The 14,391-nt window shown below is 32.2% G+C and overlaps 2 protein-coding genes across 7 annotated transcripts; both read right to left on the reverse strand.

The window, feature by feature from the left end:
• Window positions 1-45: 45 nt before the first annotated feature.
• On the reverse strand, window positions 46-6,978 carry LOC100775220 (single-stranded DNA-binding protein WHY1, chloroplastic). Of its 6 annotated transcripts, none has more exons than XM_006574492.4 (7): window positions 6,133-6,958; window positions 4,060-4,163; window positions 3,864-3,962; window positions 2,620-2,714; window positions 2,221-2,294; window positions 1,065-1,162; window positions 46-539 (listed from the first exon to the last, which is right to left on the reverse strand). In XM_006574492.4, exons 1-7 carry the CDS (start codon window positions 6,155-6,157, stop codon window positions 420-422), a joined length of 615 nt encoding a protein of 204 aa, XP_006574555.1. In that variant the 5' UTR covers window positions 6,158-6,958; the 3' UTR covers window positions 46-419. The 6 variants fall into 6 exon arrangements, with proteins under 6 accessions (XP_006574555.1, XP_006574553.1, XP_003519051.1 ...); XM_006574490.3 differs by lacking the exon at window positions 6,133-6,958 and adding an exon at window positions 4,249-4,800 and having other exon boundaries at window positions 2,221-2,291; XM_003519003.4 differs by lacking the exon at window positions 6,133-6,958 and adding an exon at window positions 4,249-4,800.
• A 539-nt stretch (window positions 6,979-7,517) lies between these two features.
• LOC100499775 (uncharacterized) lies at window positions 7,518-10,723 on the reverse strand. Its single transcript, NM_001248928.2, is given in 6 exon segments — window positions 7,518-7,790; window positions 8,565-8,653; window positions 8,993-9,082; window positions 9,782-9,807; window positions 9,894-10,034; window positions 10,687-10,723. Coding segments are annotated over 5 exon segments (459 nt in total). The 5' UTR covers window positions 10,019-10,034; window positions 10,687-10,723; the 3' UTR covers window positions 7,518-7,661.
• Window positions 10,724-14,391: the final 3,668 nt, after the last annotated feature.

A 14,391-nucleotide genomic window follows, 5' to 3' on the forward strand; every position in this document is an offset into this window, starting at 1 on the left:
TGACAAGTATTGAACAAAACATGATTCTGCACAACATAGAGATCATAAGGCAGAACATCCATTCATATAAGTTTGAACAAACACATTGTCAAGTGTTACAAAACACAATCAGATCTTTTAACTACTTGTATGGTTTTCAATCAGATCCAAAAAACTGTTACGCTGTCAACACATTCTAATTACATTCAAAAACAAAAAGGAAAAACACTAGCCACACAAAAAAAGGAAAGGAACAAATAATTTATTTTAACAAATAATTAAATAATTAAATTAAAGATGAGTTTCTAATAATGACACTCAATTTCTCAAACAATTCTGTGCTACCGGATGAAGACATTCAACAAATTTTTAAGTTGAGAAGGTAGCAAAGGGCTGTGTAACTGCCTGCAGTCTTGAGAAAATAATTGCAAGAGTGATCCCTATCTGTTCCATTCATTGTCTGCTCCATATCTGGGGTTAGTACTATTCACTTGACTATATACCTCTGGCTTTATGGAGTTTCCAAAGGCATTCCAACCTAGAAGGTATGGCATGATATACTGCATAGAAAAGAAGCATAAGTACAATCAAAATGAGCAAAATATTAATCATGTTGAGTGCACAAGAAAATTGGAATCACTAAAAGAACAAAAAATGTTGTAGAGCAACCTGTTTTTAAATGCTACATCACTTTATTGAATAAACATAACCAGGAACTTTCTTTTCCAAATTACAAATTATTTGTCTGACAGAAAAGAAAAAACTATAAACCTTGAAGATTTCATGCCAAGTAATTTTCTTGACTAAAAAACTGAGTTACTATTACACAGAATTTTACAGCATGAGAAAGTTTGATCTCTTCTTCTGTGCAATGGAAAAAGACTCAGATCTATTATGTAAGCAAGTAAGGTTGTATTGTATCTACCCTTGAATTTCAGTGGGTTAAGATGCAATACACTTTAAATTAAATCAGGCATATACACTCTGACAACCTTATCTTGTTGCTACTATATATATTCCCATTGCATTATCAGAGAATCATGGCAATGAATATTCTACCATTAGAGGGGAGAGAGAGACCATACATTGAAAAGTGACCTTAAAACTTCTAGATCTGCCCTTGTAACAGGGAGAAAGATGCTTTTCTGAATTCCCTCCATGTTCGCAGGCTTTTTCAGAACCCCTTTGAATATTCACACAACAAAGTCAGCACTTTTTTTTTACAGGCAAATTGAATCATTTTATTAAAAAAAAACTAGCATGGTCACAAGTTGTGATACAAGCTGGCTGCAACAAATTACAAATGTGTAAAATGAAGCAAAAAAAAAAAACAATACAAATAAGATCTAAGCTTTAATCAAAAGCAAGTAAGACTCCAAGAATTTACTCCGTTCTCCATTCTGCTAAAACGTCACCAATGTAGCACCACAAACAACATATGTGCCATAAATTATATGGTGTAGCTACTATGCAAAGAAACAAAAATGCCATAACTCTGCATGATACCGTCATCAATTATTTCATCATACTGCAACTTCTTATCTAGTAAAAATTGCTGGTCTGTTTAGATGGCATTTCAAAATATATGGGCCGAATACTTTCCCCACAACCATTTATCTATCTCCAAAACCACCTGCACCCCATCTGTTCAATGAAAACCTCTGAACACTTACAATAACACACCAACTCCAAACTGCTGTAAACTTTCCAGAAATGCACCTTAAAGAAAATTTCATCATCAGACTTTTTCCTAATAATAACAAAATAAAAGAACAAACTTCACCCTCCACACACTACACACTCCAATACCAAAAAATACGATACCTCCTTCACCATTTCTTTTACACCCAATCTCACCAATTACTTTTTCTGTGGTCTCTTAACTCTGAATCCCTACATCCACCCAGAAAGAGGATATGTCAGACTCCCCCTTAAATTGTTCCACTGGCATGAAAAATCCTTCACAGCCCCCACCAGCTTTAATATTTATGGCATTTAATATTTTTCCTTTATATTGCAGGTATTGGAATAACAATGGGTAAGGTAAACTATTCCTTAAAGTGAGTACATATCACTGTTAAAATATTGCATCACTAAGCAATCTATTTGCAGTTTACAACTGATTTGTGAACTGAATCAAACCGGAAGTACAGAGTATCCTAACAACTTCAAGATGGCAGGAAAATAAAATCAAATTGATACCAATAACAGCAACAAAAGTTTAAGAATAAAGAGAATTACTTAAGCTAAATAAGTGGCCAGTAGCATCCAGAAGTGGCTCCACCTTCAAAACTTTTCTAACATCAATTTTGCTGCTGCATAAAAGGACAATTTCCAAAATGATTTAAAAGGATGAAATAATACCACCATTACTTATGGCATAATATACACACATCCCAAAAAAACTCAACAAGTACAGTGGATACTGATTTAGTTAATTCACATGAATCAACATATATGGTCATCGTACATGTTTAATTTGTTTCATGGTTTGAAGACACCATCAGATACCCTTCTCATGTGAAAAGAAAATCCAATTTGTATCACAAGATAAAGCAAGCAATAATCATAAATTTGTCAATATGTTGATATGTTGGATTGTTCATTAACAATTACTAGAAGATACAGCACAGAAACTACCTTTTCAACTTAACAGTCTCATGAGAAAATTCCCAAGAATCCCTTGCACCAAGGATAATTAGAGTTCCCATTTCACTCACTGATAGTGAGAATGTCTGCATTCAAGCAAAGTGGACAATTACCTCACGTTTTAAACTATAAGACTATGTTCAACAGAATCATAAATTCCAACAAAATCACATTTGTTTTTCTTTTTGGTTCAAGGTAGGGCCCATCACTGATGGGCCTTGGGGGAAGCCCACAAGAGGTCCCATGAGAAGAAGGGGAGAGAGAAATGGAGGCAGAGGGTATTGCAAGGTTTGAAATTGAACCTGCACAGTCCTTGCGTATCTCATAGCTGATAGCTATACCCACTACACTGCCTTAAAGGAACAACAGAATCATATCTTTATTTTTCTCAAAGAAGGGGAAAAAATCATCCAGTTGAGTTGGCAATGAGCACATACAGAAGAATGAATGCAATAGACAATGATATTCTGATGAGTTGCTACTTGTTAGTCATAGGATGAGAAAAGAAATCATTCATAAAATCTACTATGACTACTTGATAATGTCTGCTCTAAGGCTCATTCAAAAACTACAACACCAAAAACCTTATCCTACTAGGTGAGGTTGCCTACATGTCCAACCCAAGGCTCATTCAAAAACAAAGATTAAATTTCCTTAATTTCATACATAAACAAAATCATAAACACAGAGACCTGCACAAATAAAATATTAGTTTTACAGAATGACCTTGTCTTGAACTCCTTCAAATTAAAGTCACGCCTATTCTAAATTAAGTCTAACCAATGTGTGGGTTTCTCTCAAAATGTTCATTTTTTGTTTCACACCACCACTAATTTCTTACAAAATTTTTTCAATCACGCCTATTTCTTACATTTTTTGTTCATTTTATATATACATCATCACCGCACCCACACCAGGACTCCTTGAACCATTTTCATCAGCAGCCATTATCACGACTTTAAAACCTCCCATCACAATTTCAATCCTGACCAAACTCTATCACATCCGTGGAGGTACTGTTGAAATCATCCCCCAGAATCACACCTCCAATTTCATCTCTCATATGTTAAAATTAGCTTATATATAAGTGAAAATGAGCTTTTAGAGAAGCTAGTATGGGATAAGTTAATTTCATTTTTTACTAGTTAGTTTCTTCTCTCGTAAGTGCTTGTGAGAAATTTATTCAAACAGAACCTAAAGTATAGACTCCATAGAGGAAGCACAAGTTAAGTTACCTGCTTGTGGTTCCAATCATATATGGGCTCATCAGCACCAACTGAGGGAGCAAACTGGAGCACAACATAACCTTCCTTGGACACTTTGAACGCCCCAGACTACAAAACAAACACCAGAACCTTCTATAACCAAACATTAAATCTACAATTCCAACACACAAAATAGAAAAAAAAAAATCAGAAACTCATAGCATACACTTTTCGATTCAAATTCCGGAGGTCTAGGAATCACGGTGAGCATGCCCTTCTTCGTGTAAACGGAGTAACCCACGTACACCCTTTGCTGCGGCAATTCTGCAACTGAACACACGAACATACCCATCATTCAAAATCGTAGCTTTTGAAAGAAACATGTTGAATTTTGTTGTGAAGTTGAAGAACAAACATGGAGGGCGTTGTGGCAGTGGAGGGAATGGCTTGGGTTGAACGAGGTTGGGGTGGTAGCATTTGACAGAGAGTGATGAAGAGAATGTGAATCTGGGTGTTAAAGAAAAATTGCGGTTCAAAGGAATTTTGAACTTTGAAGGAACGAAAGTGTGGGTTGGTAGTGAGAGGTGCTTCAAGGTAATGGACTGAATCTGCGACATCTTGCACCTTGTCTTTCTATCCTATGTTAATGTTATTTATGGTTTGAAGCAGTGTTATTAAACCCGGCTCGGACCGGCCGGGTTGACTCATTAACCCGGGAACCGGTCACCTAACCGGTCCAAGACACGTGTTAAAAAAAAAAGAAACTAAAATGACGGTCCCGAAACAATCCCTGAACCCTCACTCACCTGAGACACCATGGTTGATGTCGGAAATGAGAAGGGGTGAGGTGAGAAGAAGATGAAGAAAGTTTGAATTTTGAAACACAGAATAGAAGAGGTAAAGTGAGAAGAAGAAGAAGTAACTTGAATTTTGAAGGCTAGCTTCTACGGTTGAAACTGCACACCGCCTAATCTGTCAATTAGAATTCACAGCTTTAATACTTGTCCAAGTTCACAGATTCCCACCTTTCAATACATTAATTTTATGTTTGTCAATTTTATTGAGAAAAAAAAGACTCAATGACCGGGTTATTTTCTTTTCCTAGATCAGAGAATAATCCCCTGTATATTATTATATACACGAAAGCACTCCAACACATAATATACTCTCTCTCTCTCTCTCTCTCTCTCTCTCTCTCTATATATATATATATATAAAGTCTGGGTCAACCATGCGAATAAAACAAAAAACTGTTTTTGAAAACAGTGAACAAAGCCTAAAATGGAATTGTAAATATATAATTTCTTAAAACAGGCCAACACTTTTCAATATTACTATTATTTTAAGTACCTATCTAATTTTTATTTAGGTTTCTACCAAGCAATCCCTTGTTCCCCTTGTGCTAATAGAAATAAAGAAAGACAACCAAGAAAAGGTTAAAAAAGTTTCTTAATGAAGAGAGAACCGAATGACATGAATAACTTTAGTTGCTCATGATTAATTAAGAAGTGGAATAAAGTTGTTAGATGGAGTTATCTTTCTTTTTTATGGCTTTATATGTATTAATCTATTATAAAGAAGTATCCATGTTAAAAGAATTTAAATCAACAATTCAATGTAACAGTTAAAAGCATGGTAATCAATCCCCCATAGTTGGCTTTTCATCCTTTTGTGTTAAGCTTCACTTTGGCAGGAACCACTAAACTTGAAATTGATGAGTTTTATTTCGCAAGAGACATGAAACATGTCTGAAAATCCGTTGAGAAGTAAAAGCTCACGTCTAGGATATTGAAGTTAGAATTATTAGCTTCTTAGTAAACTTAAAAAATCACGTGTGAGACGTGGAACCAAACACCTTAATAGTAGTATAATACTACTATATTTGAAAATAATCCAATGGAAATTTTAAATTGAGTTGGGGAAAAAGATAAATATTTGCCAAGTAACAGGGGTGACCTCATATCCATGATAGGAACAGGGGAGCCAAAAACACCTCAAACATATATGTATATATTTATATGTTTCTTACTTAGTTTGCACATTCTTTCTCTTACACACTTGAATTTCTAACAATATTATAATATAAATCATATAGTAAACTTACTACATATATGCCTACTATGTCTTGTTATCAAAAGAAATGCATGTCTTGGTGGCAGAAACCGTTGAACAAACATAATACACATCTAATTAAGTAAAGAACAGTGACATAAGTTGAAATCAAAAGACACGCATGGATGATAAACAAAATACTATATAATCTGTGTATCTTATTTGGGTTAAGAAAAGGTAGACAAACCTGTTGTGAATAGGATCTGGTCCATTGGGAACTCTTCTTTTGCTCATGTAGTTGAAATCCAATTCTGCACTGTCCACAGGCTTATCTCTACCAACCACTCGTTCATGCTTGACCCTTTCTTGAGACCATTGTGTAGTTGGATGTCTTGTTCCTTCACCACTACCTAAGCTTCCCAAGAAGACAAACAAGCCCCACCACAAGAAGTGCTTTAAAGAACCTTGGAAGGAAAGAACTACTACTACTACTACCACCCATATGTAAGTTTTGTTTTGTTCTTGCTAATTATGTGAGTTATATTTGTATATTTTTATGTCATAGGAGGAAGATAGAGAGATATGTCTATGACATAGACATATGGACGGTGAAGAGAAAAGAAAAGAAAGAAAAAACAGAAAAGGCTATCTATGATTGCATGATGATTAATTGAAGTGGAATAGGGTAAGAAGAAGAAGAAGAGGGAAAGAGAAGAAGAGGAGAGAGGGGTGGTGGAGTTAAGGCAATGAGAACTTTTTTTACTGCAAAGGATTAAGGGTGTGTGTGGTTTTCTTTATAGATTGGGGGGATTATATGTTGCACTTTCTCGAACTGAGAGAAAGAGGGGTTTGGAATCGAGCGTGACATGGAGGCAAAGCCCTTTGCTTTATACGGAGAAAGATGTCCCAATACGACACAATTCTTTTACTTTGATGGTGTGAGTGTGTATTTTCATGCAACTACGGTGTGCCAAAAAGATTCAACTTATCCTGTCATTCTTTACGTACAATGGTGTAAAAGGAAAATAATAGGTTGCCTTGCTTCTAGTGTCACTCTCTCAGTAGTGCCTCCCGAATCCCACAAGGGAAGGGGAAAGCATATATATGTTGAATAATCCCCTGTATATTATTATATACACGAAAGCACTCCAACACATAATATACACTATATATATATATATATATATATATATATATATATATATATATAATAAACATAATATTTATTAATATTTAATAAATGTAGATAATATAATTATCATAAAGTATATTTATATTATACTATTAATAAATATTATGTTTATTATATATATATATATATATATATATATATTATTTCGGGTCAACCATGCAAATAAAACAAAAAACTGTTTTTGAAAACAGTGAACAAAGCCTAAAATGGAATTGTAAATATATAATTTCTTAAAACAGGCCAACACTTTTCAATATTACTATTATTTTAAGTACCTATCTAATTTTTATTTAGGTTTCTACCAAGCAATCTCTTGTTCCCCTCCTTGAACCTTCCGGGGGATAACTTTTGTTTAGATCATAATGTAGTTATCCTATGTGACAATGATGAAACAAAATGACAAGTATTGAACAAAACAAGATTATGCACAACATAGAGATCATAAGGTGGAGCATCCATTCATATAAGTCTGAACAAACACATTGTCAAGGGTTACAAAACACAATTGTTCTTTTAAGTACTTATATGGTTATTCAATCAGATCCTTTGACAACCTTTTAACAGCAATAGAGGCTCCAAGATAATTAATCAGCAGTCCAACTCTGCTCAACAATATCTCGTACTCTTCTGTTGTATTCACGTTTGTTTTCACTAAACATCCGAGCAGCTTCTGAATTCGCTGGAGAGTTTGGGTTTGGATCACAAAGCAAGCTCTGCAACAAGAAACTCAGTTTCATGTGAGCAGAAAATATTCAAAGCAAAGCACAAGTAACACATTATATTCTTAATGCTTACCAATTAGTCAAGTGTATTTCTAGTTTACTTAGGCTTTTGGAGGATATATAATCCTCTTATATTGTACTTAGCTCTTTTCCATCTCTTATCTTAAAGAAAACAGTGATAGAACTAAATAAATACAGTGATTTCTTACATAAAGGAGAGAATATAATTTTTTAAAGAGGACATTATTTGTTTTCTAGAAGCCTACTACAACAGTTTTCTCTTTTAAAAAGAAAAAAAAAATCGAGATTACAATACAGCCAGTTGTTATTGAACCTTGTGGAAATTCCTAGATTCTTAACTACTTTTTTTTGTTAGTAAACAAGAAGGCATGCAAAGACATAACTACTTGAAAAATAAGATGATGAAATGGAAAGAATAAAAGACTGCAAGACCAAAACTGACAGATAAGTGTATTGTAGACACACGAATCTGGCACTTGCACATGAATCTACATATGATACACTCTTGAACTGTTGTGAGTATGCAAAACTAATCGAAAGGCAATATTTCTTATTTCACAGTCTTAACAGACAAGGCAGCTAAAGGCTCCTACACCCTCATAACTTCGCACAAGTATAACGATGACTCCAATGAATCGCTGCTATCAAAAGAAAGGTACACAGATTTTGGGATGGGATACAATCAAATTAGTGTTCACATTAATAGTCTTAAGGCAATACCAAAATATAGAGAATCACTATGACCTGAATTGAGGTAAGTATCGCCGCAACATCATAAATCGGGCTCCATTGATTTTGTAAAATGTCCAAACATATGCTTCCATCTGCATAAACTAAAATTGACAAAGGAAAAGGGGCTCAGAACTGCAAATTACCGAACTTGACAAAAGCAAATAGTACTTAATTACTTATTTCCATACAGATTCATTAATCCATTGAAAGAAACAAAAAAGCAAACTCTTGGTTCACCAGTGACTTCCAAAATCCAAATTTATTTGGTAGATTTAAATAATGATTTTCTGTTCTGTTTGAAGTTGGATTGTAAGTCATGGGTGCTGAATATACAAATAGTTCAAGTGGTTGCTATTTCAATTCCATTATGTGATTGCAGGGTTCTACACATGTTGACTCAGAAAGAGAGGCAAGAAGGCAAGTTCTAGTTTCCTACTTACTGTTGGGATGAAACATTTGAGAAACAAAGCGCACTGTAGGTGGTTTATTAGGATAATCCTCGGTGAACTGAAGTGTTAACTTAAATGTGCCTGAAAGACGCACAAATTAGATCAGATAAGCCATACTGAAATTATAAGACAAAGTAACCATGTCTAATTAAAATACCCTCACTTGAAGAATCTATCAAACAGTAAAATCAATCACCTAAAGATGCCTAAAATCAATACCAAAACCTGTAGCACTATAAATATTTGCTTGAATCAAATAAAAGAACACCATCTTTCTAGATGCTTTTCAAATTGGATGACAGATATAAACACTAATATTCTTGAAGATTTCTAGTACTTGCATCTTAAAAAAATCATCTGATTGTACTTTACAGCAACATAATAATAATAATAATAATAATAATAATAATAATAATAATAGATAGATAGATAGATAGATAGATGCAAAGTTCAACTTTCTTCTTCTCAATTATTAGGGGTGAAGGTTGTGCTATCATATCAACGGTAATAGAAAGATGCTATGCCTAGGGGCTAATTACAAACAAAACAATCACAACTGATCATCTTAATAATGGAAACTTCAGTTAAATGTGCACAATCTTTGGTTTAAAATGTTAAAGGTTCATCAAGAAAAGGACTGCACAATCTTTGGTTAGTGAGTGACGCAGAGGGGGGAGAGAGGAAACAAAACAGTATCTTAGGACATGCAAAGAAATTTTCATGTGAACATTGAAACAATAAAGTCTTTTTGAGTAAATAAGGTAGAAGATATTATTGTACCTCCATCCCAGGGGGTGTCATCCGGTCTAGAAAAACAACAAAAAAAGCAAAATTAGACCACAAAAGGGAACAAACCCTTAAGGAAAGAAAATTCTTCGGTATACTAACATACCCGAAGATAACTGCATTCCAAAGCATAATATTATTGTCTTGAGGAGCACCACTGATGCCAGCAGGAGGATCTAGTTGCAATCTTTTGAAATCTCTCATGAGTCTCTTCCTTGCAGGAGTTGACATCCTCACAAGTCACAACCTATATTCCAATCAAGTCCAACACAAGCAGTGGCAATCAGTAATTGACAAGCCATTGTGCATAGAGAAACAAGAGATGGATAAACAGAGAGCAACATCAGCAAGCAACTGATTGAAGACAGTAGCAATCTACAACAAATTACTACACAACACATTAAAAGTTTAAAGAAATGCAAACCCGCACAAAATGAGAGATAAAATTGATTTTTCTACAGTGGCTCACAACAATCAAGCTAGTACAGTGGTACACAATGATCAAAGTTCATAATTTCCAAAATTACGTATGATGGAAAACCAATTCCTACAGAGGACGTGTTATTGAGTTTAAAGATGGATTCATTTCCCTGTCAAAGTCAAAACCACAAAGTGGGGGGAAGCAAATTCATGCCTACACAACACAAATAAACATACTCAAGGTTTTCCAAAATACACAAAAACTTGGTTTCTCAAAAATCACAAGCCCAAATCCTCACTCGGCAGATCAATTCTTCCACTTTTCTCATAAAAAAATTCCAACGCAGGATTTGTAAAAAGTAACCAACCGTTTAACTACAAAGCAAATGGGCATCACTTGGTTTCATAAACAAACCTTCCTAGAACATCAAAAACAATTTTTTAAGCAAAAATGGGGTTAAGAAAAGAACAAGATGAACCTAAGAGAGAGACTGGTGACTTGTGAGTGAAGGGTGCAGTCCCAGGAGAAAGCAAAAGATGGAACGGGTTATAAAAGATGTGAACGTGAACAGAGAATTTGATTTGATCATTTGAAAAGTGCTTCCATGCTTATCAGTACTGAGAGAAAGAGATTCTTCTTCTTGTTATCATCATCATTATTATTATTAGTACTATGATATGTATATGAAAATTAAAAAAAAAAAAAAAAAAAAGGTTGTGTCGCTTTCTTTTCTCTTGTAAATTGTACTAATGCAACCACTAACCACTCATTTGCTTGGCAACTTGAACTGCTCATGACTGAAGGGTTTCACACGTTGTAATGGATTTTTATATATACACGCGATGTCTCGTTGTTTGTGTGAAAATAGAAATCGGCATGTGTGTGCGTAACTACTAACTACTACTGCCTGTAGCAAAACTTAAGTCATGATGGTGCTAGGTGTAGGAAGGAGTTAGTCCAATCACGGTTCCAATAAACATTTATATTTAATATCTCATGCCATCTTGAAAATTATCAACATTGTATTAAGTTTATCACTTTGAAGATTAATTTATATAAACAAAACATTCAAGTACCAAACACACACATTACTTTTGAAAGACAAGAATGTATTTACTCATTTATTTTTGACTTAATTATTAAAAGATTCAATTTGGTTTTTAATTGTGTAAAGATCTAATTTAATTAAAGTTTAAGAACCTTCTTTTATATTGGTTGTCAAATAACTAATTTTAAAAAATAACATTTTACATCAAATTATAACATATTTGACAATAAAAGATATAATTATTTTATTTTAAACAATTAAAGTATCAGATTAAATCTTATATAATTAAAAGATTAATTGTATAATTAAACCTATATTTTTCTCTCATATAATTATGTGTTATTAGTATAAGCAAATCCTTACAATAACATTTTGGGATTCTTCTTTAAACACTATATTTTTATCAAATTATTTATTACCCCTTGCATCTTTTAATTATAACACATATAATCACTTCTCTTTTTTTTTTTTTCCAAAGAATCTCCACCGAAAATAATAGATTTGAATTTGAGACTTTTAATTACATCGATTTATGTGTTTGGTAATAAATTAAAGAATATAACCGCTTATATGTGTCTTTAAGTTCGTTTAAAAATGAATGAATAAAATATAGAATAAAATCTTTATTAAAAAAAATAGTACTAAAACAATTTCTCACCTCTTCAGCTCGGGTACTCCATTTAGAAGGGTCTAACTACCTCACAAAAATTACCCCCTCCTTGTAAATGTTTCAACAATCACTGCACATTAAACTTTCTTATGTATTGTCGAGTTGAAGTTTTATTACCAAGATAAAGAAAAAACTAACACGAAGACTTTGCCTCAATTGGAAAACTATGGGAGTTAATTAGATTCCCTTTGCAGAGTTAGAAGACGTTATATATTACACACAAACAAATCAAAATCATAGATTATGGCTTATATTTGGACAGCAATGAAAGATACATGCAGAAGAACATCCAAGAATCTATACAGTTGTCTTCTATTGCTGCTTCATGCAATTAATAGAGAATATCTTTGATACTTTTCAGACAATTAAATTGGTGCAGAACAAGTTGATATATATGCTATTGCTGCTTCATGCTTTCGGCACTGCATGGGGCAATACATGACAGCAATATATAATATTATAGGGGATACATTATACATATCATGAATTGTGAATGGGAGAAAGAAAAAATGAACAAGTTGATATATATATATATGCTATTCACCCAATCTCATAAGGTTATACTTTTATGAGAATATTAAATTAAAAGGATTAATTGTAATATTCGAAATCTTAAAAAGACCTCCCCAGTATATAATTAATTTTGTTACATACAAATAAAACAAAAGTGAATTTCTTTAAAGCCTTTTAGTATAAAATATTTTTTTGCCAAGTGTTGAGTATTAATTTAAAAAATATTAATTCAAGTACAAGCGCGAATCTTAAATTAAGTTCATTTTATGAGAAACGATTTCAACTCTTTAATAATTATAGATTGAATTTTTGGTCGAGATAATTAATGTGACATGTTTATTAATTGTTGGATGGGAATGATCTATATCGCTTCATTTGAGGCAGTTATCTCCTTTTTTATTTTGCACATCCATGCATCTAAAAAAACATTTTGTGGATTTAAGAGATTAAAAAATATAAATTTTAATTGAGGATTAAAAATATAAAAATTTAAATTTTAGAGACTAAAAACACATTTAAATTGTCAAATTAATATATTAAAAAATCTTAAATAAAAAAAAAATCAAGAACTATAGAAATAGGTCAATCAGTATGTCAGGGGCTTACAACTTAGTTAGCCTAAAGCTTAGTCTAATTTGATCTATTTATTAAAAATATCAGATTTAGTCTTTTTAAGAAGCTTTTTTTAAAGTAAAAAGTTGAAGCTTCAGGTTTTAAAAATAAAGCCTATTAGGCTGGCCAACATTTTCAATCATGTTTTTTTTCTGTTGTTAGTAGGAACTATAGGTTAAATTTAAACTTAATATAAAATAAAAATATTAAATAACAAAAGAAAAATAAGCAACAATACAATATATCACTTTTTATTTTGAACTCAATATAATATATCACTTAACTATAGTTTTTGTTGGCTCAAATGCCTTACATATTAACCTAACCTTAAGACTTTTATTAGAACTCACCACTCAGGTCATAAATCAATAATATATGAAAATAAAATTAAAAATATCTTTCTAATATCATCCCATTTGAAATCTCTTTAGATACCCAATGAAAGAAAATAAATTTCAACCTATTCACCATGCTTCAAAATCAACCTCTTGAGCTCAAGTAAACCTATTTAACTCACCTAAATTGATTAGGTTGTTGTATGCTTAAACCCATCAATTCACATAACCCAATTGAATTCAACCTACTAATTTGACATGTCAATGTCGAGTTGGGTTGACTTGTCTTATTGATATTTTTTTAAAAATTTAAAATTAAAATATTTGAATGTTTTATTATATTACTAGCATAATTTATTTATATTTTTATGGTTGAAATATATAATAATGATTTATTTATTTATTTATTTGATGAGTTAACTCTCATGAATTATATCTTTTTATTATTTAATCTTTTTACAATTTTTGACGGATCAACCTAGCTAACCTAATCCATTAAAAAATAATTCTTAAATATGTGCTCAAGATAATTATTTAAATTTTGTATACAGAGGGTCAGTTTGATCACCCAAATGCACATATACAACTCCCTAGTTAATTATATATTGAGTCCTGACTTTTAATATCCGAATATATAAATATTTCCTTAACATCTTTTTATCTTTTTCTTCTTAACATATTAATTACTACGTCTTTAATGGTAACTTGTGCCTTACACAAGTGGAATTTAATATTAATAATATATATTAAAATTTGTCTACTTATATTCTTATAATATTTTTTTGTTTTCTTTTGTAATTTTTTAGACTTATATCTTCTCTAAGTGGGTATAACAGTACTATAATTTGAGTCATCAACACAGAATAAGCCGTAAAAAGGTGCGAATTAATATTACACTGCCATTTCTCTTTTCAACTAAAATGGATAGATGTAGCAAAAAATTTAGATTTATATGGATGAATTTCTACCAATTTAGCCATGGATTTTTTTTTTTGTTTCTTTTAT

Source organism: Glycine max, chromosome 2, assembly GCF_000004515.6.
Source record: "Glycine max cultivar Williams 82 chromosome 2, Glycine_max_v4.0, whole genome shotgun sequence".
Lineage (NCBI taxonomy): Eukaryota > Viridiplantae > Streptophyta > Magnoliopsida > Fabales > Fabaceae > Glycine > Glycine max.